The 27,964-nt window shown below is 51.7% G+C and overlaps 1 protein-coding gene across 1 annotated transcript in view; it reads left to right on the plus strand.

Moving 5' to 3' along the window:
• Nucleotides 1–27,964, plus strand: part of PPFIA4 (PTPRF interacting protein alpha 4) — a 130,911-nt gene that overhangs the window by 18,822 nt on the left and 84,125 nt on the right. Inside the window, exons 2-8 of the mRNA XM_065404424.1 lie at nt 18,180–18,281; nt 19,332–19,496; nt 21,735–21,819; nt 22,889–22,952; nt 24,623–24,842; nt 25,477–25,623; nt 26,987–27,121. Coding sequence (XP_065260496.1) covers nt 18,180–18,281; nt 19,332–19,496; nt 21,735–21,819; nt 22,889–22,952; nt 24,623–24,842; nt 25,477–25,623; nt 26,987–27,121 — 918 coding nt within the window. The remainder of the gene's footprint in view (nt 1–18,179; nt 18,282–19,331; nt 19,497–21,734; nt 21,820–22,888; nt 22,953–24,622; nt 24,843–25,476; nt 25,624–26,986; nt 27,122–27,964) is intronic.

Genomic DNA, 27,964 nt, shown 5'->3' on the forward strand with positions numbered 1-27,964 from the left:
GACCACGCAGAGCTCATCAGCACAGGTAACCATGATGGAGTCCCAGGATCGCAAAAGAGCTCCAGCATGGACCGAACGGGAGGTACGGGATCTGCTCGCCATATGGGAGATGAATCAGTGCTAGCTGAACTCCGAAGCAGTAAACGAAATGGCAAAATATTAGAAAAGGTCTCCAAGGCCATGAAGGACAGAGGCCATAACAGGGACGCACAGCAGTGCCGCGTGAAAATTAAGGAGCTAAGGCAAGCCTACCACAAAGCCAGAGAGGCAAACGGAAGGTCCGGGGCAGAGCCGCAAACATGCCGCTTCTACGCGGAGCTGCATGCCATGCTAGGGGGTGCAGCCACCACTACCCCAACCGTGTGCTTTGACTCCTCCAATGGAGAAACACACAGGGAAGTGGGTTCGGGGTACGAGGAAGATGAGGATGAAGATAATGTAGATAGCTCACAGCAGCAAGGAAGCGGAGAAACCGGTTTCCCCAACAGCCAGGATATGTTTATCACCCTGGACCTGGAACCAGTAACCCCCGAACTCACCCAAGGCGTGCTCCCAGACCCTGAGGGCATACAGGGGACCTCTGGTGAGTGTACCTTTGTAAATATTACACATGGTTTAAAAGCAAGCGTGTTTAATGATTAATTTGCCCTGGCAATCGCAGCCAGTACAGCTACTGGTTAAGTCTGTTAACGTGTATGGGGATGGAGTGGAAATCCTCCAGGGACATCTCCAGAAAGCTCTCCTTCATGTACTCCCAAAGCCTTTGCAAAAGGTTTCTGGGGAGGGCTGCCTTATCCCGTCCGCCATGGTAGGACACTTTACCACGCCAGGCCAGTAGCACATAGTCTGGAATCATTGCATAACAAAGCATGGCAGCGTATGGTCCCGGTGTTTGCTGGCATGCAGACAACATCCATTCCTTATCGCTCTTTGTTATCCTCAGGAGAGTGATATCATTCACGGTCACCTGGTTGAAATGGGGCGATTTTATTAAGGGGACATTCAGAGGTGCCCGTTCCTGCTCTGCTGAACAGAAATGTTCCCCGCTGTTAGCCACGCGGTGGGGGGGAGGGGTGAAGTGATCATCCCCGAGAATTGGGGGAGGGGGGTTAGTTGGGTTTGTGCTGCATGTTAACCCGGAAACCGCAGTCCCTCCTTTTACATTGCAAACCCATTTTAAATGGCCAACCCAACGGGTGCTTGGTATGGGAAATGAGGGCGCTACTGTTTGAAACCATTCCCACATGTTAAGAAGGTTAAAAAAGCCAAAAGACTGTGGCTTACCATGGCTGCCTGCAAGCCGAAATCTGTTGCCTGGCACTGTGTGAGTGATCTCTCACACCAAACCGGCAGGCCCTCAATATAAGAGGAAAAATGCAACCTTGTAACGAAAGCACATGTGCTGTGTAATGTGAACAGCAAAATTTAAAGTGAAAGAGTGTACCCATTGTTCTCTAAAATGTGTCTTTTTTAACCACCTCTCCCTTCTCCTCCACCAGCTGCAAATGTTTCTCCTTCACAGAGGCTAATGAAGATTAGAAGGAGAAAACGGCGGACTCGGGATGATATGTTCTCGGAGCTCCAGATGTCCTCCCACGCTGACAGAGCACAGCAGAATGCGTGGAGGCAGTCAATGTCAGACTACAGAAAAGCACAATATGAACGAGAGGAGAGGTGGCGGGCTGAATCGCGGGATGAACAGAGCAAGTGGCGGGCTGAAGATGATAGGTGGCGTCAGCTTGCAGACAGAAGGCAAGAATCGATGCTCCGGCTGCTGGAGCATCAAACTGATATGCTCCAGCATATGGTTGAGCTGCAGGAAAGGCAGCAGGAGCAGAGACCGCCGCTACAGCCCCTGTGTAACCAACAGCCCTCCTCCCCAAGTTCCATAGCTTCCTCACCCAGACGCCCAAGAACACGGTGGGGGGGCCTCCGGCCACCCAGTCACTCCACCCCAGATGATTGCCCGAGCATCAGAAGTCTGGCCTTCAATAAGAGTTAAAGTTTTAAACTGCAGTGTGTCCTTTTCCTTCCCTCCTCCCCCACCCATCCCGGGCTACCTTGGCAATTATCCCCCTAGTTGTGTGATGAATTAATAAAGAATGCATGAATGTGAAGTAACAATGACTTTATTGCCTCTGCAAGCAGTGCTCGAGGGGGGGAGGGGAGGGTGGGGTGGTTGGTTTACAGGGAAGTAGAGTGAACCGGGTGGGGGGGGGGGCGGAGGGTTCATCAAGGAAAAACAAACAGAAGTTTCACACCGTAGCCTGGCCAGTCACAAAACTCGTTTTCAAAGCTTCTCTGATGCGCACCGCGCCCTGCTGTGCTCTTCTAACCGCCCTGGTGTCTGGCTGCGCGTAATCAGCGGCCAGGCGATTTGCCTCAACCTCCCACCCCGCCATAAATGTCTCCCTCTTACTCTCACAGATATTGTGGAGCGCACAGCAAGCAGCAATAACAATGGGGATATTCTTTTCGCTGAGGTCTGAGCGAGTCAGTAAGCTGTGCCAGCGCGCTTTTAAACGTCCAAATGCACATTCCACCACCATTCGGCACTTGCTCAGCCTGTAGTTGAACAGGTCCTGACTCCTGTCCAGGCTGCCTGTGTACGGCTTCATGAGCCATGGCATTAAGGGGTAGGCTGGGTCCCCAAGGATCACGATAGGCATTTCAACATCCCCAACGGTTAGTTTCTGGTCCGGGAAGAAAGTCCCTTCCTCCAGCTTTCGAAACAGAGCAGAGTGCCTGAAGACGCGAGCATCATGTACCTTTCCCGGCCATCCCACGTTGATGTTGGTGAAACGTCCCTTGTGATCCACCAGGGCTTGCAGCAGCATTGAAAAGTAGCCCTTGCGGTTTATGTACTCGGTGGCTTGGTGCTCCGGTGACAAGATAGGGATATGCGTTCCGTCTATCGCCCCACCATAGTTTGGGAATCCCATTGCAGCAAAGCCATCCACTATGGCCTGCACGTTTCCCAGAGTCACTACCCTTGATATCAGCAGGTCTTTGATTGCCCTGGCAACTTGGATCACAGCAGCCCCCACAGTAGATTTGCCCACTCCAAATTGATTCCCGACTGACCGGTAGCTGTCTGGCGTTGCAAGCTTCCACAGGGCTATCGCCACTGGCTTCTCAACTGTGAGGGCTGCTCTCATCCTGGTATTCTGGTGCTTCAGGGCAGGGGAAAGCAAGTCACAAAGTTCCATGAAAGTGCCCTTACGCATGCGAAAGTTTCGCAGCCACTGGGAATCGTCCCACACCTGCAACATGATGTGGTCCCACCAGTCTGTGCTTGTTTCCCGGGCCCAGAATCGGCGTTCCACGGCATGAACCTGCCCCAGTAACACCATGATTTGCACATTGCTGGGGCCTGTGCCTTGTGAGAGGTCTATGTCCATGTCAATTTCCTCATCACTCTCGTCGCCGCGCTGCAATCGCCTCCTCGGCTGGCCTGGTTTTGCTTTGGCATGTCCTGGCTCTGCATATACTCCAGGACAATGCGCGTGGTGTTCATAGTGCTCATAATTGCCGCGGTGATCTGAGCAGGCTCCATGATCCCAGTGCTATGGCGTCTGGTCTGAAAAAAGGCGCGAAACTAGTATCTGAGGGAGGGAGGGAGGGGTGAGTGACGACATGGCGTACAGGTACAGGGAATTAAAATCAACAAAGGTGGCTGTGCATCAGGGAGAAACACAAACAACTGTCACACAGAATGGCCCCCCCCCAAAGATTGAACTCAAAACCCTGGGTTTAGCAGGCCGTTGATTTCACGGAGGGAGGGGGAAGCAAATGAATACAGAACAAATCTATTTTTTACATCTTAAGCTGGCAGACGACGGTGCAGCATGACTGATAGCCCTCGGCATCTTCTGGGTGCTTGGCAGAAAATACTGGGCACTTGGCAGAAAATAGTGTACTAAGACTGATAGCCATCATCGTCAAGACGGTTCAATAGGACTGAGCATGTCTGCCCAGGTGCCTCTGATTGAACTGCAATATGACGACGATGGATATCAATCTTAATACACCATCTACTGCCAAAAGGCAAGGGGCTGCTGCTGAGTAGCAATGCAGCCCCACGTCTGCCAGCCCCATGTCTGCCAGCACCCAGATCGCCGATGACGGCTACCAGTCATACTGCACTGTCTACTGCCAAAAGGCAATTAGCTGCTGCTGTATAGCAATGCAGTACCACGTCTGTCGGCACCCAGAGGACATATGGTGACGGTGAGCTGAGCTGAGCTGAGCGGGCTCCATGCTTGGCGTGGTATGTTGTCTGCACAGGTAACCCAGGTAAAAAGGCGCGAATTGATTGTCTGCCGTTGCTCTGACGGAGGGGGAGGTGCCTGACGACATGTACCCAGAACCCCCCGCGACACTGTTTTGCATCATTCAGGCACTGGGATCTCAACCCAGAATTCCAATGGGCGGCGGAGACTGCGGGAACTGTAGGATAGCTACCCATAGTGCAACACTCCGGAAGTCGACGCTAGCCTCGGTACTGTGGACGCGGTCTGCCGACTTAATGCACTTAGAGCATTTTATGTGGGGACACACACAATCGGCTGTATACAACCGATTTCTATAAAACCGGCTTCTATAAATTCGACCTAATTTCGTAGTGTAGACATACACTTAGCTACGTTGGTGTAAATCTGGATTTATTGCAGGCTCAAACTGAGACCGAGCTGGGCCAAAAACAAGGCCCATATCTGCGAGAGTTCTGGCTAATTCAGCCACTGCAAACCACTGAATGAGGCAAGGGACCCATGGGAATAATGGAACATGCTTGTGTAGCTAAGGACTGTTGTGCCAGAGCCTCAGCATTGACTTCAGCAGAGCTACACCGATTTACAGCATCTCGAGATGTAGCTATATCACAAAGCGTATGCCCAAAGGGGCAGAGTTAGGGTTGTGCGGGCAGCCTTAACTTTGGCATTCCCTGACTTGGAAGTACTTTCATTTGGCTTTCTTAATGTTCTTGTCTAGATTAAAAGTTAAGGCCATACGGCTGGAAGGGACCCTTCAGGCAATCCCATCATATCAGCCCGTTCATCAGTGCATCAAGCTCCATCTTATACCCAGTTATGTGTTTGCCCCCACGACTCGTATTGGGAGGCTGTTCCAGAACCTCCCCAGTTAGAAATCCTCTTCTGATTTCCAGTTTAAATGTATTTGTGGCCAGTTTATCCCCATTTGTTCTGGTGCCAACACTCTCCGTTAGCTTCAGTCGTGCTTCTGCCTTGCTGGTGTTTTCCCCCTCCCCCATATATTTATAGAGAGCAATTGGGCCCCCCCCAGCCTTCCTCTTGCCATCTCCTCTCATCAAACAGGCTCTCCATCCCTAGCAGCCCGTCTCTGTACCTGCTCCAATTTGACTGTAAATTGGTTTAAAAAGGAATTTAAACCGGTGCGAAACGCCTTTGTGAACACTGTTAATTAGATTTAAACAGGGCTTATAGTGATACAGTGTAACTCAGTAAGGAATTGAGTTAAACTACAGTGCTGAGAACCAGGTGGAAACCAAATTAGGTGTAGCAGCACAGGTTGCATCAGTTTTATAATGTCATAGACTTTAAGGCCAGAAGGGACCATGCACGCGTCCTGCAGATCACTGGACAGAGAACTTCACCCGGGATTCCTGCATCCATCCTAGAGCTTGTGGTCGAGCTGGAGATGTAGAAAAGAGATGTTCAATCTTGATTTATAAACTTCAAGTGACAACGAACCCAACACGTCTCTTGTAAGGTTTTTCCAAGGATTAGTTATAGGGCTGTCAAGTGATTAAAAAAATTAATCGTGATTAATTGCACTGTTAAAAATAGAATACCATTTATTTAAATAGTTTTGGATATTTTCAAATATATTGATTTCAATTACAACACAGAATACAAAGTGTACAGTGTTCACTTTATATTATTATTTTTAATTACAAATATTTGCACTGTAAAAAACAAAAGAAATAGTATTTTTCAATTCACCTCATACAAATACTGTAGTTCAATCTCTTTATCATGAAAGTTGAACTTACATATGTAGAATTATGAACAAAAAAATAACTCCACTCAAATATAAAACAATGTAAAACTTTAGAGCCTACTAGTCCACTCAGTCCTACCTCTTGTTCAGCCAATTGCTTAAACAAGTTTGTTTACATTCTACATCTCCTGCCTGGTTCTTGTTTACAATGTCACCTGAAAGTGAGAACAGGCATTCTCATGGCACTGTTGTAGTCGGCATCACAACATATTTATGTGCCAGATGTGCTAAAGATTCATATGTCCCTTCATGCTTCAATCACCATTCCAGGGGACGTGCGTCCATGCCGATGACAGGTTCTGCTCGATAACGATCCAAAGCAGTGTGGACCAATGCACATTCAATTTCATTATCTGAGTCAGATGCCACTAGCAGAAAGTTGATTTTTCTTTTTTGGTGGTTCAGGTTCTGTAGTTTCCGCATTGGAGTATTGCTCTTTTAACTCTTCTGAAAGCATGTTCCACACCTCCTCCCTGTCAGATTTTGAAAGGCATTTCAGATTCTTAAGCCTTGGGTTGAGTGCCGTAGCTATCTTTAGAAATCTCACATTGGTGCCTTCTTTGCGTTTTGTCAAATCTGCAATGAAAGTGTTCTTAAAATGAACATCATGTGCTGGGTCATCATCCGAGACTGCTACCACATGAAATATATGGCAGAATGCAGGTAAAACAGCAGGAGACATGCAATTCCCCCCAAGGAGTTCAGTCACAAATTTAATTAGCACATTTTTTTTAACGAGCATCATCAGCATGGAAGCATGTCTAAATGGTGGTCGAAGCAGGAAGGGGCATATGAATGCTTAGCATGGTGCGAGGAACGGCGGGAGCTGGGAGTCCTGGTGCCATAGGTGAAGAATACAGATCACACTATCATCACTCCAAAGCTAGAACCATGCTGGAGACGACCCTGAAGGATGCCATGCGTTGCCAATACGTGGAAAACCTGAAATAGAAGCCGGACCAGGGCAAGGCATTTGAGGTGACTTGCAAGTGGGACGCCAGCAATCACTTCCTCCCCAGGGGCAGCTTCACTCGATTTGCCAACTAGAGGTTCATCCACAGGGCCCGGCTCAACTCTGTGACGCTGAACTGAGCTGTCGGCCACAGGAATCGGGACAAGTGATGCAGGAAGTGCGGCTCCGCCAACGAGACGCTACCCCACGTCCTGTGTAGCTGCAAGCCCCATTCGAGAGCTTGACAGCTGCGACACAACAACATCCAAGATCGCCTGGCCGGAGCCATCCTGCCACCCATGGGGAAGGTTGCCGTGAACTCTGCCATCCCCGGAACCGACAGCCAACTGCGACCGGACATAGTCATCACCAACGAGGACCGGAAGAAGATCATCATGGTGGATGTCACAGTGCCGTTCGAGAACAGGACCCCGGCCTTCCATGATGCCTGAGCTCGAAAGGTAGAGAAATATGCTGAGAGAATGCAGAATCGGTCAACGCTACGCTCGGCTGATGCGGCAACTCATGGTGTCAGACGCCATCAGGTGGTCGAGGGACATCTACATAGAACACATCACCGGACATCGGCAGTACCCGGAGGGATGAACTGGAGTGCCAATGAGAAGCGCGGTCAGGAAAGTAACAAATACTGTCCTCATGGATTGTATTTTCTAAATGGAAAACCTACCCAATTCTCAATTACTGAGGGACAATCTCCACTCATTGATATATTTTGCTTTCCACAACCAAATCTCCATACAACTTTTCATGAGTTATGTACCCGAGTATTCGGAGTCTAATATCTAAACTGTATTGTTAAATCTATTCACCTGAATTCGGGTTATTGCTCATTATGCACTATATGTATCTTCTGACGTTAAAAACAAACTTTGTATTTGTGGATAATCTAAGCACTATGCCCAGATGTACAGACACTCTTTTCCCAACCTATGTAATATATAATTTTTTAACGTTAGGTTTAATAACTTTTTTATATCTCGCACGTAAATACCTTGCAATGCCGGCTACAAAAGTGCCATGCAAATGTCTGTTCTCACTTTCAGGTGACATTGTAAATAAGAAGCAGGCAGCATTATCTCCCATAAATGTAAACAAACTTGTTTGTCTGAGCAATTGGCTGAACAAGAAGTAGGACTGAATGGACTTGTAGGCTCTAAAGTTTTACATTGTTTTGTTTTTGAGTGCAGTTATGTAACAAAAAAATCTACATTTGTACTTTGAACTTTCATGATAAAGAGATTGCACTACAGTACTTGTATGAGCTGAATTGAAAATTACTATTTCTTTTGTTTCATTTTTACAATGCAAATATTTGTAATAAAAAATAATAATATAAAGTGAGCACTGTACACTTTTGTATTCTGTGTTGTAATTGAAACCAATTGAAGTGTCACTAGAGGAGGTTTTGGAATTAATTGATACATTTAACAGTAACAAGTCACCGGGACCAGATGGCATTCACCCAAGAGTTCTGAAAGAACTCAAATGTGAAATTGCAGAACTATTAACTAGGGTTTGTAACCTATCCTTTAAATCAGCTTCTGTACCCAATGACTGGAAGATAGCTAATGTAATGCCAATATTTAAAAAGGGCTCTAGAGGTGATCCCGGCAATTACAGACCGGTAAGTCTAACGTCAGTACCGGGCAAATTAGTTGAAACAATAGTAAAGAATAAAATTGTGAGACACATAGAAGAACATAAATTGTTGGGCAAAAGTTGACATGGTTTCTGTAAAGGGAAATCATGTCTTAATAATCTATTAGAGTTCTTTGAAGGGGTCAACAAACATGTGGGCAAGGGGGATCCAGTGGACATAGTGTATTTAGATTTCCAGAAAGTCTTTGACAAGGTCCCTCACCAAAGGCTCTTACATAAATTAAGTTGTCATGGGATAAGAGGGAAGATTCTTTCATGGATTGAGAACTGGTTAAAAGACAGGGAACAAAGGGTAGGAATAAATGGTGAATTTTCAGAATGGAGTGCTGTTCCCCAAGGGTCAGTCCTAGGACCAATCCAATTCAACTTATTCATAAATGATCTGGAGAAAGGGGTAAACAGTGAGGTGGCAAAGTTTGCAGACGATACTAAACTGCTCAAGATAGTTGAGACAAAAGCAGGCTGTGAAGAACTTCAAAAAGATCTCATAAAACTAAGTGATTGGGCAACCAAATGGCAAATGAAATTTAATGTGGATAAAGGTAAAGTAATGCACATTGGAAAAAATAACCCCAACTATACATACAATATGATGGGGGCTAATTTAGCTACAACTAATCAGGAAAGAGATCTTGGAGTCATCATTGATAGTTATCTGAAGACATCCATGCAGTGTGCAGCGGCAGTCAAAAAAGCAAACAGGATGTTAGGAATCATTAAAAAAGGGATAGAGAATAAGACAGAAATATCTTATTGCCCTTATATAAATCCATGGTACGCTCACATCTTGAATACTGTGTAAAGATGTGGTCTCCTCATCTCAAAAAAGATATACTGGCATTAGAAAAGGTTCAGAGAAGGGCAACTAAAATGATTAGGGGTTTGGAACGGGTCCCATATGAGGAGAGATTAAAGAGGCTAGGAGTTTTCAGCTTGGAAAAGAGGAGACTAAGGGGGGATATGATAGAGGTATATAAAATCATGAGTGGTGTGGAGAAAGTGAATAAGGAAAAGTTATTTACTAGTTCCCATAATATAAGAACTAGGAAAAAGAACAGGAGTACTTGTGGCACCTTAGAGACTAACAAATTTATTTGAACATAAGCTTTTGTGGGCTACTGATGCATCTGATGAAGTGGGCAGTAGCCCATGAAAGCTTATGCTCAAATAAATTTGTTAGTCTCTAAGGTGCCACAAGTACTCCTGTTCTTTTTGCAGATACAGACTAACACGGCTGCTACTCTGAAACCTGCCATAAGAACTAGGAGCCACCAAATGAAATTAATGGGCAGCAGGTTTAAAACAAATAAAAGGAAATTCTTCTTCACACAGCACACAGTCAACCTGTGGAACTCCTTGCCTGAGGAGGTTGTGAAGACTAGGACTATAACAGGGTTTAAAAGAGAACTAGATAAATTCATGGAGGTTAAGTCCATTAATGGCTATTAGCCAGGATGGGTAAGGAATGGTGTCCCTAGCCTCTGTTTGTCAGAGGGTGGAGATGGATGGCAGGAGAGAGATCACTTGATGATTACCTGTTAGGTTCACTCCCTCTGGGGCACCTGGCATTGGCCACTCTTGGTAGACAGGATACTGGGCTGGATGGGCCTTTGGTCTGACCCAGTATGGCCGTTCTTATGTTCTTATGTAACATATTTGAAAATGTAGAATAACATCCATAAATATTAAATAAATTTCAATTGGTATTCTTTTGTTTAACTGTATGATTAAAAGTGTGATTAATCGCGATTATTTTTTTAATTGCGATTAATTTTTTTGAGTTAATCACATGAGTTAACTGTGATTAATCGACAGCCCTAGTTAGTTATCCTCAGAGGTAAAAATGTGCCCTTTATTTCCAGTTTTACTTCGTTTAGCTTCATCGTCCATGATCTTGTGCTTAAGTTGCCTCTTAGTCCCGCTAGTCTAAAGGACTGAGCGCCGTGGGTCTCTCACGGGTTTTCCAGCCCTCGGATCATTCCGTAGCTCTTTTCTTGCACACTTTCAATTTTTTCAACATCTTTTTTGGAAGTGTGGACACCAGAACTGGGCACAGTGTTCCTGTACTGGTCTCACCAGTGCCATATATGGAGGTAATACCAGTTCTGTGAGGCCCAGGAAGAATCCCTAGCTTTTCTATCACACTTTTCATCAGTGGATCTCAAAGCACTTCACATTATCCTCATTGGGCGGAGAGGGAAACAATGAACCATGGAGCGGGTCCTTGGGGCTCGCGGCTCTGTCTGCCTAGTTATACTTACCTACACTTCGAGTTTTAATACGAGCCATGAAGATTTGAAATGTCCGGAGCTGCCTTTTTCTGGGGGTCCCCTCCCAGGCAGGTCTCCTTGGGCCCTTTTGGTTAGTTTCCAAGCTCTGTTTATAATCATTCTTAATTTGAGCCACTGTTTCACTTTCTAATCCACTTATAGGTATCCCTGCTTAGACTGGAATGCTTATGACAGTCCAGCCTTCTATGCATGAGCTGAGATCTACAGTCAGAACAAGATCTGGCACACGGTTCTCTAATCTGCAAGAGCTCTTGGCCAGCGACAGAGTTACTCTTAACTCTACCCTCAAAGAAAGGGGAAGAGAAAGGAAGGCAACTTGACCACCTTATCACTATTCCCAAGAGTCAGTCGCAGGATGGGCGCAAAAGGCCAAGTTCACAGTGGAATCTGGTTCCAGTGAAGTCACGTACATTACGCTAACGTAGACACCCCTAGCCTTGCATCCCCTTACAATCACCTTACCTGCCCCCCTCTGAATTTGGCTCCCTGAATCTCAGCCCCACTAAGTCTCAATGGGCGTAACTCGTCTGCCGAGGGGCCAGAACAGGAGTGCAGCAAGTAAAGGGACTAACTGGAAGGTGTAAATCGGTGCATGGTAAAGTAGCCCCCACTCTATTCTGATTTCCACCTTCTCACATCCTCAGTGGGTCAGATTTGGAGGTGATTTGTATATGAGGATGATACACATTAATATAACCCGCCTTTTCCTCCCTGGGTAATTGGGGAGCAGGCAACGCTTACATGTATGCCCGGGCGCCTGATGTTGTAAACAGTAAAGTGCCAGCCCTCTGTGGAGAAAGAAGTGGTTCAGGACTATTTAGAAAAGCTGGACGAGCACAAGTCCATGGGGCCGGAAGCACTGCATCCGAGGGTGCTAAAGGAGTTGGCTGATGTGATTGCAGAGCCATTGGCCATTATCTTTGAAAACTCGTGGCAATCAGGGGAGGTCCCGGATGACTGGGAAAAGGCTAATATAGTGCCCATCTTTAAAAGGAAGAAGGAGGATCCAGGGAACTACAGGCCAGTCAGCCTCATCTCAGTCTCTGGAAAAATCATGGAGCAGGTCCTCAAGGAATCCATTCTGAAGCACTTAGAGGAGAGGAAAGTAATCAGGAAAAGTCAGCATGGATTCACCAAGGGCAAGTCATGTCTAACTAACCTAATTGCCTTCTATGATGAGATAACTGGCTTTGTGGATGAGGGGAAAGCAGTGGATGTGTTATTCCTTGACTTTAGTAAAGCTTTTGATACGGTCTCCCGCAGTATTCTTGCCAGCAAGTTAAAGAAGTATGGGCTGGATGAATGGACTATAAGGTGGATAGAAACCTGGCTAGATCATCGGGCTCAACGGGTAGTGATCAATGGCTCCGTGTCTAGTTGGCAGCCAGTATCAAGCGGAGCGCCATCCTCCCTTCCCCTGCTTGCAACAGCACAGGCAAGGATAACTGGAGCCTTCTCTGTGCGGATCACTCAATAGACCGCATGTGATAACTTCTGTTCTGCTTGAAGGTCAGCCAGGTGCCCCATTTCAGCTGCAGCTAGCATCACTTTCTGCATGCTTATGGACCGTATCCAGCATGAGGAGTATCTGCCATGTGGAGCTGTAATGGTGATGGGCAAAGTCATTCTGCCTGACTAGGGTGTGACTGGGGTATGCAGTTTTGTGAGTTTGTACAGGGCCTAGCGCAGCAAGGCCCTGGTCTATGACAAGGCACTACTGTCATGCAAATAATAATTGCAAGTGTGCCATGCACTCGCCATATTTCCAAAGGGTTCATCAGCTGGGGAAGGTTTGGGGGAAAGTTTGGGCCTCTCCCTTTGCAAATTTCCCCAGTGAAATCTGCAGCCGGTGACTGGTCCCTGCCCAGTTAGCCGTTCCGGGAATTGCCAAAGGTGTGCAGTGCTATTTGCCATTCTCGTGACTCTCACTTGGACAGCCTTAGCCTTTTGCGCAGGCTTGCAGACCAACTTTTCAGGCCTCTTCACACGTCAGAGATGCGTCGTGTTCAGGTCCCTGTGCCCAGAGCTGGCCTTGACATTTGTGGGAAGGCCAGCTATGGAGCTTCACCCTGATATTTTTTCATAGGGCTCCCCAATCCAGGGTGCTGTGAGCTTCCCAGGTCCCAAGGGCTGACTGTCTATAGTGATGCTAGTGGTTTGTATCTAAACTCTTCTCAAGGTGCGGTCCAGCGTATTAAGGGACTTTGTAAACGTATCCCTAAATATGAAACAGCCATCAGTGTGCCAACCTCATCTGGATGCTTAGGAGCCTCGGAACATGCTTGGCCTCTCTCACAGCCATGCTTTCTGCCTGTTGGCTTTCACAGATCCCCTATGTAGTCCATAGGGAGTAACACACGTGCTGTTGGCTCTCTGAGCTCTTGCATAACACAGAGAGAGAGAGCGACACGAGCTGTTGGCCTATGTGGTGTCTTACTTAATCCATAGGGGATATACAGAGTGAGAGGCTGGGGAAGTGTTGTCTGCCGGGAGGGGCTCTAAGTTGGGTGGATATGAGCTCTGGTGGGGCAGCCAGTTCCCAAAGAGAGACTGGCTAATTTTTTGAGTCTGCTAGTAAATGGGGATTGTTGATGAATTCACCCAGTTCGGCTTCATGTTGAAAAGCAGGCAGGCAGGTCCAGGGAGTTCTTGCGTTCTTGTTGATCGGATCTCTTTCTCCAAAACACGGGCGTGTCCCAAATGGCATGTACGATACCAGGGAGGCGGAGTTCACCATCCCCATGGCACTTGGCTTTAAAAAACCAATGGCATTATTGGTTATATAAAAACCATCTGGGATACCCCAGGAAGCAACTGAGGCTGGCTTGGAACACCCAATTAGCACAGAGTCCTTGACAGGAAGAAGAGGTAGGAAAAGCAGAAAATCTATTGCAGAAACAGTCAAGTTTTATACTGAGGGTGGTGTGTTATAGAACTCCCAATATCCACTGGCAGAACCTCGTGGAGATGCAAAATAAAGATTTAGATAGGACTTGACATGCACCAACAGGTGCCCACAAACCAGATTTGTTAGGTGGGCTCAGCCTTCAGATTTCCCTCCCGAGGTTGAGTAATACAAAAAAAGCATCTGAAATGTTAAACAAGACACAGACGGAGGGATCCACGCGCCTGATTTACATTCCAGCTCGTCAACAGTTCTTAGTTTAAAAGGGGTTCGAGCCTTAATCAGATTCTGAACAGAGGGAAAAAATCCAGATTAAAAAGTCCCTCCGGGAATAGTTGCCTTCTCCAGAGTCAGGTGTTTGGGCATCAGCAGTGAGATAAAAACATAATCCCATCGAGACATGCCCTGCACATCAGGGAGGCCAATGCGCTTCCTGTTTTGACAATTTGCCTGATGGCTGGAAGGATTCACACCTTGCTAGAAGGGAACCCTTGGGTTGGGCCATCTCGAATGATCACCTGCACTATGATGGCCCCTCTGCATTATCCTGTGTCTGTGCACTGCCCCATCTCAAGGGGGCTGTCTTCTGCAGACTCCCTCCACCCTGTGCTCTCCTGCATATCCGCTGATAGGCGCCTGTCCTCGATCTGTCTGTCTTTTATTAATCAGTATTGCTATTACTGTAGTGCCCTAGTCGAGAGCAGAGTACCACGGGCTAGGTGCCGTGCAAAGCCACGGTCCCTGTTCCAAAGAGCTCCCAATTCCATGTGTCTCCTTTAGCCTGTTGACAAGTGCAACACACAAAGAGGAGCAGTGGGATCCTCTGGACCTGTGATCAGAGTGGTCAGTACCCCAGGAGTGTTATAAATTCTGTATAGAATGGAATAGACTCCAGAGAGAGGAGCAGTGGGCTAAGCTGTGGATAGCTGATCTTAATTTCCAAGGAGAAAATCTTCTCGCCCAGGCCCCTGTGAGGTTAAAAACAGGGGTGCTTCTGTGTATCTTTTCCCTTCCCGTTCAGCAAAGTCATACGTAGGCTTGCACTGTTTGCAAGGAAGCTGCTGTGCTCCATAGGAATACCCGGACTGATTTTGTATTCTACAGAGGAGAAAAAGTGCCTATTCCAGGTACTTTTGACAGCTCGATAAGAAACACTCCTCGTTAATAATACACTCCCCAGTAACCAAGAGAAATACCCTCCCCCATCAAACACCCACTCCAGAAGTCTGAGTGAATGGATGGTCTTTGCAGGATGTTCTAAAGGGCAACACATCTGGGCTACTTTGGACCAAGCTGGGGTGCAAGGTCCAAAGTCAGACCCCTCTTGTAAACCGAGAGGGCTCCAGCTGGAGTAGTGCCTGTGCTGACTGAAGCCGGTGGAGTGGGGAAAGAGGAGGTCTCTGGAGCAGGTGCCGGGCCGGTTAGGGCTCCGTAGCTCAAAGTCCACCTCTCAAACTGCACCCAGAGAGCCATCGGCAGCCGGTGCAGAGCGACGTGCTCACAACGACACGCGCTGCTCAGTTTAGTATTTCTCTCCACTGGTTCAGTTCTTGTGCAAAGTGGCCAAGCAGACCTAATGAGAGCTGCCTGGGCAAATGCTGCTCTCCTGGGTGCATAGTGCAGCTAAGGAACTGTGGACACAGCCCCTGCTCAATGCTCTCCAAGCTGTTTCTAAATGCTCGGCTAGTGTTTAGATCCCCACTAAAGCTCCCCAGATTCTGCCCTGTCTGCGGACGCCCGATTTACTGTGATGTACTGATGGGCGCTCAGTGCAATTCAGACTTTCTTGCTCTTTTGATCTGCTGCTTCCAGCCCTTAGACCTGACATGATAATTTCTCCCTGGTCTCTCCAAATGTTGCTGCTGCAGAGGCAGACACCCAGATTGTCCAATGCAACATAGGGAGCAAAGGTGGCTCAGAGTGGGAATCTGGGACTTGGGGGAGACCCAGGTTCAGGTCTCTACTGTGCCACAGCCTCCCTGTGTGACCTTGGGTGAGTCACTTCCCCGCTCTGGGCCTCAGTTTCCCATCTGTACAATGGGGATTCAGCACTGCCCTGCCACATGGGGTAAAGGTTGCAAGGGGCTTGGATACTACAGTGATGGAGGCCGGACATCCTGGATGGCACAGACAGGTATAGGAGGCTGGTGGGCTGGGTTGAGTGGAGCTGCTGTGAGACACATGCTCCAGCACCACTTGCCCTATGAGCCCTGGATCTGCTTCCTGTCTAGACGGCGAATGGGGCTGCCTGCATTTCTCTCGGGGTGAGCAATGTGAGTTCCGATTGGGTCCTCCCGGGGGAGAGCAGTTACTGCAGGGGAGCCAGGGAAGCGGGTGAAGAAACTGGAGATGTTGGAATCTGAACCAAGAGGAGCTTGTGGTGGTTCCATTATCTCTGGAGAATTGTTCTCCACCGTTGGTAGGAGAGGGAGGCTGGACAGGGCAGGGGAATCCCCCATTAACTCTTTCTCTGTGTGACGGGTTGGACCCCTGGGGAAGCCACCTGATGTGCTGAGATACCACTGAGTCTACCTGTTCTGCCAGCCTGGGCCCCCTTTAACCTGTCTTGCCGAGCCAGGCTCTGAAAACCTCCTCTCACACACACAGGCAGGCCCACACCCAGCTGCAGATTAGGGACTTGCTCCAGCACTCAGATGTCCCCCTCCTTTGGAGTGCAGACCCACAGGTATATTATGAAATCCGCCTCCTCCCTCAATGTGGAGGAAGGTGTGCACAACTTCTCCCCCCCCCCATTAGAAATTACAGACACTGGGTTATATTATAAATAAAACAAATGTTATTAACTACAAAAGGCAGATTTTAAGTGGTAAAAGGGGTAGCAAACAGAACAAAGCAGATTACTAAGCAAATGAACTCAAACATGCAAACTAAGCTAGTTTCACTAAAGCAATTGGTTACAAATTGTATTTCTCACCCTAGATATAGTTGCAGGCAGTTTGCAATGTTCCTGTGGTTCAGAGTGCCAGTTATTCCTTTTCAGACGACCCCTGTGTCAGTCTGGACTCCCCCCCGGCCTTCCCTTTTGCAGTCTTTTTTCTTGGGCAGACAGGCCATGGAGAGGAGGAGCCCCGTTTGCCTTCCTCCCCACCCTGAAATAGGATTTACATAAGGCGGGAATCTTTTGTTTCCCAAACTTGACCCCCTCTTCCCTCACAGTGGAAAGTTACAAGAAGTCCCAGGTAATGTTTTAATATCTGGTGACAAGACCACCTGATTCTGTAGGATCACAGCGTCCATGAGTCAGGGGCACTGCGGAGGGTCCGCAGGAAGGCCAAGCTTTTCACAGTCCATTGTCCTCGCTGATGGGCCATCCGCCCTGTCTGACTTTTCCATTGTCGTACCTGAAGTGTTCGCAGTGGGCGTCACCCAAAGTAGCATAGCTGAAATACAGACAGAGAGTCAATATTCCTTACTTCAGAGACAGAAATGACACAGGCGTACACATTGGATAATCGCATTCAGTAACTCAGAACCTTCCCAATGGTATCTCACATGAGCCATCTGGCATAAAGTATATCTCAGTTATGTCATATTCCTATCATAAGCGTATTTTCATAAGGAATATGGAATGCAATGTCACACTCTGCATAACCTGAGCCCGCAGGCCAGCTCAGTTGTAAATTCTGGCCAGAGCACGTACAATGAACCCTGGAAGTCAGGCTGATGCAGACGGCAGGGGCTCGCCTTACAGGGAGCATGTGAAGCCAGTGCTATGGGGCTGCTGGTTGGTTAGTGGGTCAAATTTAAGGTGGTGGTTTTAGCCTAAAAAGCGCTACACAGTTGGGGATTGATAGCTGGCCTCTCTCCCTGAACGGTACTGCTGCAGTCATGATGAGTGGGGCGGAGATCTAGGAGTCCCCTTGGTTTAATGGCGGTGGGAGTGGTGGCAGAGCATCCCTCTGAAACCACCAGGCATGTTAACAGCCAGGGTACCCAGCAAGGCCCATTTTGCCCCTGGGCGTCTAAAAACAGTGGAATCCGACAGAGGCAGTCATTTCTGGAGGAGGGCGAAGGTTTGCTTGGGAAGGGGCTGTCTGTCCGGTTGAGCTGAGGATGGTGTTTGGCTGGGAGTTCGCTCTTGGCATCATTCTGGTGGTATCGTGGTTTTAAACCATGTCAGAGGCCCCCAAAGTAGCAGATTGGGGCCTCGCTTGTGTCCTCATCATACATCAGTCTGAAGAGATACGCACCAGGACAGTGCATCTCCTCTCGGGGGGTTGTAAAGCCTCCCAGCACTCAGGGCAGCGCCCAGCCTCTCCGCTCACTGTAGCATTGTGCCCTTTTGCAGGAGTTTGCCACGCTGACGAGAGAACTCAATGCCTGTCGAGAGCAGCTGCTGGAGAGGGAAGAGGAGATTTCAGAGCTGAAAGCCGAGCGGAATAACACCAGGGTAAGTCACGGGGAATAATGTCCGTCCCTAGCCCTGAAACCTGGCTGCGTCTAAGTCTACGTGAGCTGAGGTGCTTATTAAAAACCCCAGTGGTTCCCGACTCTGGGACTAACGATACCGGCGAGAGCTAGGCAGAGTGGGAGCAGTTGCTATGCAAACCCCGTTCCGTCTTCCCCCTGTGCATTTACACTCTGGTTTGTAGCATTCTGGGCAAGCTGACGTAGAGAAAGCTAACCTCTCTGGAGTTTGTCCCCTAGGGACCTCCGTAGGCGGGATCTCATTCTGTACGGCTTGGGAACAGAACTCCCCATCATTTCTCTACAACCCTGTTAAGTTCATTCTTATTACCCTGCAGTATGTGGATTGCCACACGGGCTGTTCTGACTGTCCTGGAGCCGCACCCAGCACTAAAGAGGAACCTCAGTCCTACGCTCTAGAAATCTTTGCTGGTCCAGCCCTGCCCTGGGCCCTGAGCTTTGCTAAGGATCTTCACTCTGCAGCAGCCCCTCAGCTCAAACGCCCCTTCCTCTCTCAGCACTGCCGGGGCCTGAGCTTGGGGGAGCAAAGATGCCGTGCAGCAGGGATCTGTGCAGTGTGGCCTTTAGCCACACGGTGTTTATTTTCAGTGGCCGGGGTGAGGTGAGCGTGCGGTGGAGATTTTGTGGCTGTGTTTGCTGGCCGTTTATCAGACGTTTTCCCCAGATCTGAGCATAAGGCAGGGTGGGTGCTCCATGCATCGTGGGAGAGATCTCCAAAGGCTTCCTGGTCTTTTCAGTTAGGTGAGGAGGGGTCTCCAGATCTCCCTCCCCAGTAATAAGTGGGTTCACGTTTGTAGCCCCCACTGTACGCTGGGCAGGCGGTAAAGCATGTGCCCGGCTCTGTGCTGTGGAGCTGGGTTGGTCGCCCAGATGGGGGCTGCCGTGCGTTGTGCCACCGTGGCGTGTGCTGTGGAACTGAGGAGGAAAGAAACGGGCTGTTCAGCCCCCCGGGCTGAGACGGGAGAGCGGGGCCACAGGAGGTGGTGAAGACTTCTCCCTCCCTCTCTTGCAGCTCTTGCTGGAGCACCTGGAGTGCCTGGTCTCGAGGCATGAGCGCTCGCTGAGGATGACGGTGGTGAAGCGGCAGGCTCAGTCCCCGTCCGGCGTCTCCAGCGAAGTGGAAGTCCTCAAAGCGCTGAAGTCGTTGTTCGAACATCACAAAGCGCTGGATGAAAAGGTGAGCTGTGCCGCAGAGGGGCCCGGAGCCAGCTGGGGCCCTGCCCCCTTACCACAGCCAGCTGCCCCGCACCTGGGACACTCTGTATCCAGTGCTCTCGCTGGCCCTGGCTGGCTAGCATTCAGCCCCGCCCTCTCTGTGTTCATGGATGGCGATGGCTGGACTTGAGGCCTATAGGAAGGCAGGTCCCAGAAATAATCCTCAAGCCATTCCTTTCCCCACCTCCTTTTTTTTCCCCTGTGCAAAGCAGAACCTCCTTGTCTCTAAGCAGCGAGACGTCTTTCCCTGAGTGGGACCGCAGGGCTCTCTGCAGTCCTCTGGGGCATTATGGCAGCGAGATCACCCTCCCCCTGGATTTTTATCCGGAGCTCTCCTGGCAGAAGTGGGTCAGCCAGAGAGCTGCAGGCGTTGGCTTGCTTAACACAGTGCTTCAGAGCCACTTGCACTGTGCAGCGCCAGCTCCCGCCTTCCCTGCACGCAGCCTGTGCTAGGGATGGACGGGCTGGCAGAGCCTACCCGCAGGGATCCCTCCTGTCTCGTTTTAAACGTCCTGGAAACCCTGTCCCGTGGGAAACCCGTCCACAGCCTGAAGCCCCTCGCTCACAGGAACTGATCCTGTAAGTGTCTGTTTCTCAATATCACCCTGTTTCCTCTGACTGTGCCCCTAGTATTATCCTAAATGACCTAAGCCCGTCCGAGAGACGCCGCTGCCCAGATTATCTCTTGGCCAGGCTAGGCGGGTTCAGCTCTTTGCTCTGTCCTGACTGTCCTCTGCACTCCCCCAAGCTGTGGCCGACTTTCTGGCAGCACGGTGCCCAGCTGGGAGCCCAGGACTGGTGCTAGCCCTGCTCAGAGGGGCCTCCTGCTCCCGGGTGGGTCAGGGGGCAGACTTTTATCTTGGAAACCTGGGCCTGTCTCAGCATTGTCAGCGGCTGGGGGGAAGCAGAGGAGCAGTTTGGCCCCTGGGGCAGGGGATTTGGGAGGGTTCAGATAGCTGCGGGGGCTCAAAGTCATGGCAGGGCTCGGCAGTAGGGGGATCAGGTTCGGGTCGGTCATCTGGAAGGAGTTGGCTCATGTGAGAGCCCTGGTGTCCTGTCCCTGCAGGCTGAAAGCCAGGGAGCCGCCATCAGTGCTCAGGGGCAGATCCTCTGCCCTGTGCCGCTCCCATTGGGGACCTCTGCCAGCTGGGATAAGGTAGAGCAGCCCCCAGGCTGCTCTAACCTGGCCTGGGGCAGAAACTCAGAGACATTATTGGTGGCGGGTTCTTGGCTTCTCCTCTTCTGGCCTGCAGAGCCAGCACCCTTCCTGCTCTCCCAGGGGGTCCCCCAGCCCAGCAGGCAAGCAGGCAAAGGAGCCGTCCGAGCTGCTGTCTCCTCTCCCCTGCGAAGATGCAGCATCTGCCCCAAGCACTGCTGGCTCCGCCCAGAGCCCAGGGGAGCTGGCAGGGAGGCAGTGACCCTATTACACTGTAGCCACAGGCCTGGTTCAGGTTCTTCGGGGCACAGCTCCAGGGCACAGGCACAGTCCAGACTCGCATGTAAACATCCCTGGGACCCGCCACTGGCTGGGCGCCCTGGTGGAGCGCTCGGCTGTTGGGAGGTAGATGGGATTAGGCTGGGGTGCGTGTCACTGGTTTTGAGACGCTGACCCCTCCCGCAGTGATCCCCTGGCCTCGGGCGCCTCTCTGCTCCGCCCTCGAGCTGCCCCGACCCCAGACTGCTGCATGCTGGGGATGGACGGCTGGGGATGCTGGCACTGGCAGCGTGGCTCTCCCCGGAAAGCCAACCCAGGGAGCCTGGAGGTGGAGAGAGGAGGAGAATTAGCTGGGGGAGGGCTGGAGCCAAGTGGGACAGGAGTAGCCCACTTACATAGATGGGAATAAAATCCTGGGCCCTGTCTGAGCAGCTGGGGTTCCTGGGCAGCCTGGTGATGAGACGCCTTGTATGCCGCTCACGTGGCGCCGGGGGAGGGGGATCCAATCTGATGCTCACGCTCAGCCCTCAGTGGAAAGGCACCGTGGGAGTAACACAGACTCGAATCTCTCAGTGACCCCCCGCCAGGCTTTCCCCCTGCAGCCCCTCCCGGCTCTGGCCCGTGGCTGCTGATCGCGCAGTACCATGCTGCTAGGGCGTGATCCTGGGTCCCAGCACGTGCTGGGAGTTGGGCCGAGTCGAGAAGTCAGCAGTGCCCACCCAGCAGCTAAGTAACAGCCTTTCCCATTGTCTCGAACACCTGCAGGTGAGAGAGCGCTTGCGAGCGGCCTTAGAGCGAGTGGCAACCTTAGAAGAGCAGCTGGCGAGTGCCCATCAACAGGTAAGAGGGGGCTTCGGGATCCTTCCCTGGGGCCCGCGGGGCCTCGTCTGCTACCGACATGTGCTGGGCAGCCGTGTGCTTCCTGGGGGGCTGGAACCCCTCGCTGCAGCCGAAAGAAACACTGATGCTCCTCCAGGCCCCTTTGGTACAGCCCGGAGCAGCAGGCACCTGATCGGACTGTGAATCGGTCCGCTCGGTGGCAGAGGCGCGACTCCTGCCATTAACTCCAGAAGAGAGACCAGTCTCCATCCCCTTGAAGGAAGCTCCTGGTCCTTTGGCCTGTGTGTCTATGGGTCTGTCTACACTGCGCTCAGAGGTGTGACTGCAGCACGGGTAGACCCACCCAAGCTAGCTGCGACCTAGCCAGCTCGGGAACCAACCACAGCGAAGCCCCAGCAGCCCGGGCTTCCATATGGGCTGTACAGGCACAGCCTGGACTCTGGGTACGTACTTGAGTGGCAAGTCTGTGCTGCCGCAGCACCACTGCTATTGGGCTTGGCGCTAGCTAGGTCCGAGCTAGCGCGGGTCTGTCTGCGTGTGCTTTAGTCACGTCTCTGATTGCAGCGTGGGCATCCCCTGGGCAATGAATCCAATGCTAGAGATGGGCTCTTAGATCACATCTGAGAGCAGAGAATGGGGCTTTCTCTCCTCCTCCGGACTTGCTGCTCTTTCCCTCGTTTGACCCTATGGACAGCCACCCACCTTTGGCCCTTTCTCGCCCACCGGCCCCTGGCCTTCCTGCGGGGAGAGAACCATTCCCGGGACTTGGCCACCCTGGGCCACCATCCCGCCGCAACAATAGCAGGATGAGGCCTCTGCTCTGTGTGACTCACTGGCTCATGAGCATGGGCTTGTGCTGTGTGGCGCCGATTTGGGCTGTCACTAGAACCGCGTGTGCCTCTGAGCCAGCCTTCTCGTGCGTTGCACACCAGGGTGTGCACGGGTGGCGCCGGCCCAGGTTCCTGAGGCTTGTACAAAGGAAGGCGCTGGCACAAAATTGGAGCATGTCAGGGGTGTCCTCCTAAAGGCGGTGCCAAGGGAGTGCAACCGGGATGTGGGTGATCGTTCCCAGTGGTCAGAGCCGGAGAAGTTGAGGGTCAGAACTGGGTTACTGGAGGGAGGCAAGGCAGGGCCAAGGCAGGAGCAGGAGCTATCGTAGCCAGGGGCAAATGTTGTGAGCAACTGCTGGGCTGAGCAGCTGGGCTGCTGGCTGTTCCCACTCATCAGGCAGCCTTCTACAAGCCAGCTGCCCTCATTGGGTTGCTGTGCTTTAGGCCCTGCTTGCTGACAGGTGGAGTGTGGGCAGGTGGGGGAGAGCAGAAGGTACGGGGAGCTGGGCGGTTGGGTGGGTTGATTAAGATCTTCCTCTCTCTGGCCTTTCACCCCAGTGCCCTCCCTCCCTCTCTTCGGAAATGAACCAGCCCAGCCCCACGAATGCACCGCCCTGGCACTGCCAGGGGGGTATGGTGGGGGCCCCATGCCAGGGCAGGGCGCAGATGGGGGTGCATGTCAGCAGCTGGGCAGAGAGCGGGGGCCATGGCGGATCTCGCTCTTCAGGAGTTTTCTTCCTCTTCAGCCTGATTTTCCTGTCTCGGTTCTATCCCGTTTCTCCGAGCCACACCCCCGTGTGCCAGCCCGATTCCTCCCACCCGGGGGTCCGCATGTTAAAGTGTTTGTAGGTGGGGATCAAGGGGCAGATCCTCAGCTGGTGCGAAGTATTATCACTCCATTGCTGTCATGAGACCCATAGCTCGACAGGGCAAGGACAGCTTACACTAGCTCAGGATCTACCTTTTGATATCTAGGTCCGCCAGAAGTGATGGGCTGGATGCAGAAGTCCCCGGGAAGGTTCTCTGGCCTGTGCTGTGCAGGTCAGGCTAGATTATCACAATGGTTCCTTTAAATCTGTGACTCTGTGAACAACGATCTCAGTTCCTGCAGCGCAGGGGCCCGCAGCTCTGGCAGGGAGTGGAGGGCATGGGGCACTAAAAATAGGGCTGGGAGCTTATGCATAAACATGGTTGCATTTTGCAGGTAACTGTTCTGCAGCAGGACCCAGGGCAAAGGGAAGCCCCAGTCGGAGAAGATGAGAAAAGGGTGGAGGGCAAGGAACCAGGGCAGAAGATTCTATGGAAGGTGAGAGCCCCATCGGAGGAGCAGAGCTGGACTGCGCTATTCCATGCCTGCCGTCTGAATGGCGGCTGTGTGTAGCTCCAGGTGACCTCGGGGCTATCGGGGGTGGCTTTGTTGTCCTCTTTCCCTGAGTGCCGGAGCACAGAGCTGGTTCCCTGACATTTCATGATCCTTTTCCTTGCCTTGGGATCTTGGGACGTGCCAAGCAAATTGGTTCCCCCCCTTCTGGGAGAGGGAAGCGGTGTGGGGCCGTGGTGAGAGCAGAGGACTGGGCCCTGAGGTTTTTCTGCTCCTGCCTGACCCCCTGACCCCCTCCCCTCACCCGAATGCTGGAGGACGTTGTGGGCCGTTCTTTCCAAGCGAGGCACCTGTGGTGCACTTCTAACCGGGGCATCGAGCACCTCGCTGGGCCCATGATTAAACAGGGAGCAGATAAAATGATCCCAAATGCTCCGGATTAAGTGGAGACCATGTGCTTCAAACAGTCCACACCGAAGGGTCCTCTCCTCATCCCTCCTCTCTGCAGCCTCCATCAGCTCACCACTAGCCAGCTTGGCCATGCAGGCAATTCTCTGGGCCCTCTGTAAGACGCCAGCCGGCAGGTCTGGGACAGCTACCAAGCTCGAGGAGCTGCTGCTCCACCTCAGTGCTAAAACTTTCTGTCCTGTGGTTTTGCAGAGACTCCCCAACGGTTCCATCCACCCCAACGACGAGGCGAGTCGGGTGGTGGAGCTGCAGGAGCTCCTGGAGAAGCAGAACTTCGAGCTCTCGCAGGCTAAAGAGCGGCTGGCGGGGCTGGTGGCCAGTGTTGCCGAGCTGGAAGAGGATCTAGGCACCGCCAGGAAGGATCTTATCAAATCAGAAGAGATGAGCAGCAAGTACCAAAGGGATCTGCGAGAGGTCAGGTGCTTGTGCTCCAGCTGTGCTAACAATCCCTGTGCTCTTAACAGCACGGGGCAGCTTCAAAGCGCTGGGCAGATATTGACCAGTTCGGCTTCCAGGCGCTCTGCTGCAGGCGGGATCTTTGCCGCATAGGTGGCTGGTATAATAGGACAGGGATGCCCTGCCTGCACTCCACCTCTTCCCCTCCCTGCTCTGCCCCTTCCCCCGCGAGGTCCCCGCCACTGGCCACATCCCTCCTCTTCTCCACCCCTTCCCCCACCACTCGCTGCATCCCTGTGAGCAGTGGGCCCTCGCGGGGGGAGGAGGAGGAGAGGAGGGACGTGGAGAGCATGAGTGGTGGGGGGCCTCCGGGGTAGGGGCTCGTGGAGGAGAGGAGGGACACGGGGTGCGATGGGCTGGCTCCTCCCCAGGGCTTTACACTTGGATAGGGGATTTCAGGTTACTCTGCACAGGAGGGTCTGTTGCCATGACTGTGACCCCTGATTGCTGTCAAGCCCTGTCCTATTAGCTCCTACTGCTCTAAGCCCCTCTCTGGCACGTGCCAGGGCTCCCGCTTACGTACTCAGGCTTAGGGGTAGTGGCCCTTGGGCTTGTGGATCGCTGTGACTCTGCTGGTGCCCCGTCCCCGCAGGCTCTGGCTCAGAAGGACGACATGGAGGAGAGGATCACCACACTGGAGAAGCGCTACCTGGCTGCCCAGAGAGAAGCCACCTCCATCCACGATCTCAACGACAAGCTGGAGAACGAGCTGGCCAACAAGGAGTCTCTGCATCGCCAGGTACTGGGCCCTCCCCGGTGTTGCAGGAGCAGCGTATGCACGGGAAACAGCTTGGGAGGTTGCAGACTCGGTAGCTGCCTGGAAGCCCCCGTCCTTCCCCTCAGCCGAGCATCCTGTCTGGAGATGCCTGCCTGCTCCATCGGGAGTCAGCCCCCGCCTGCCGATCAGCAGTGGGTCTTCCCTCGAAGCCCTTTGTCATGGCTCCAGAGCTAGCTGTAACCCCACGGTTCTCCCGCTCGCCGACCAGGTCCCTGCTCCATAGCACCGTGGGTGCTTGCCGGAGTTTCTCAGCTCGGCTCTGCCCTCCAGCAATCTTTGCCTCATTCTCTGCCTAGTCCTTCATGGACTTTCCTTGTATCCCTCAGAGTTCTTTGCTCCAATTTTTCCTGCCTGGATCCTGTGGTTACCAGCCGGACTGTTGAACTCCTGTGGTCAGACTTAAAACTTCAAAAGCAAATGACGCCTGTGTTATCTTTTTAAGTACTGGTAAATCGGGCTGTCTGAAGCTATTGTCCTCTTTCTTGCAAGTAACCCCTGCTTGAATTAACCCCTGGTAACCAGATTGCAAACAACACCATCCAAACAGATGGCACATATAAGATTCATAAAATATTACAGGTATCGCCATGTCCTTCACATCCTCCCTCTGCAGGTTCAGGTGCCATGCTGGGCTCAGCCCGCTCCAATTAATTAGACGCAGCCATTGCTACTGCTGAGAAAGGGACTGAAGTCGGGGAAATCTCAGCAGGGGTGTCACTGCAGAGGTTGGGTAGTTTAGACCCAACTGCCAGCCCAGCTGATACCTAGAGCTAGCCAAAATGTATTGTGAGGGGGTAGTTTTTCCATCCTGCATAATTAACCTGTGGAACTCACCACCCCATGAGATCACTGAGGTCAAGAACTCAGCAGGACTCAGGATGGAGTTATCTCTTTCTATGGATAGTGAAAATATCCACAGCTATGTTAAGGAAGGTAAAAAAATTAGTAAGTAATCAAAACCCTCCTGCTTCAGGGCATGAGCCAAATCACAACTACCAGAGGTCAGGAAGAAACTTCCCACATGGGCAGGTAATTCCACAGTTGCCCACTAGAGGGATGCTTGCGTTTTCTTCTGCAGCCGGTATGTTGGAGCCAGGAGACTGGTTGATTGGTCTGACCCAAGCTGGTAATATCTGTCGGAGGAAACTAGCCAAGTTTGGTGCTTTCCATGAACCCCCAATCTCTGGGAGCGGCCCTGAAATTCACCCAGCTGTGGAGGGCAGGTTTCCCTGGTCCTTCCTGTTTGCTTGTCTGTGTGTCAGCTGGGATGATTAGGGTATAGAGGGCTCCGTGTTAAGTGCGTCTCCTCTGCGTTGTCCTGCAGTGTGAGGAGAAGGCTCGGCACCTCCAGGAGCTGCTGGAGCTGGCCGAGCAGAAACTGCAGCAAACGATGAGGAAGGCAGAGACGCTGCCGGAGGTGGAAGCAGAGCTTGCCCAGAGGATAGCAGCCCTTACCAAGGTACGTGGGCAGCGGGAGTAGGGGGCTAGGACCTAGCCAGGCCCTGCTGGGACCCTCCCCAGGGAACACCCTCCGCTCCCCATTATTCCTAGATTCTTGGGCCAGAAGGACCTGTTAATCCCCTAGTCTGACCGCCTGTCTAACACAGGCCATTCAGCCCTAGCACGGAGCTGAGAGGATCCACTGCCCGTTCAGAGGTTGTCTGGATGGTGCATGACTGTCGCTGATGCAGAACACCAACTCCTTTGAAAGCATTAAGTGAAGGGGCATTACGGATGTGTGTGCCAGAGTGGGGGTGGCTGTGTTACTCTGCATTAGAGAGAGGAGCAGAGAGGCCCCTCCTGGGTCCGTGCCTTCAGAAGTTGCTGGAGGGTGGGCTCTGTTGAGAGGCTCTGCGAAGACTGGGGCCAAATAACCCCACGGTGGTGGTGGGGAGCTGGGTGTTGCTAGCGGGCTGTGGCCTGAACTAATGAGGGTGGTGTTGTGGGGGAGTGCAGGCAGAGAGGAGGCGTGGCTTAGGCAGCCAGGGCCACGCCCACCCTTCCTGCTGCCTGAGCTCCTGCAGCTCTGGGATGTGTAGGTGTCCGGGTCCCTCAGCCCGGTGCCTCAAGTGCATGTGCCACACCCCAGTTTAATTCTGGCATCTGGTGCCTGCCAGGGTGTGCACCAGCCCAGATACCCAGCAGGCACCAGTGGGGCATTCAGCCTCTAGGCCCCCTTGATGGGGCAGTGTGTGTCTAAGACGCCCATGATAGGCAGAGCTGGGACTGCCCCAGGGATGGGCGGGGTGCAGCAGCCACAGTGGCCTTTGTCTCTACAAACTCCTTTGTGCATCATCATTAG

The sequence above is a fragment of the Emys orbicularis genome, chromosome 4 (genome assembly GCF_028017835.1).
Source record: "Emys orbicularis isolate rEmyOrb1 chromosome 4, rEmyOrb1.hap1, whole genome shotgun sequence".
NCBI lineage: Eukaryota > Metazoa > Chordata > Testudines > Emydidae > Emys > Emys orbicularis.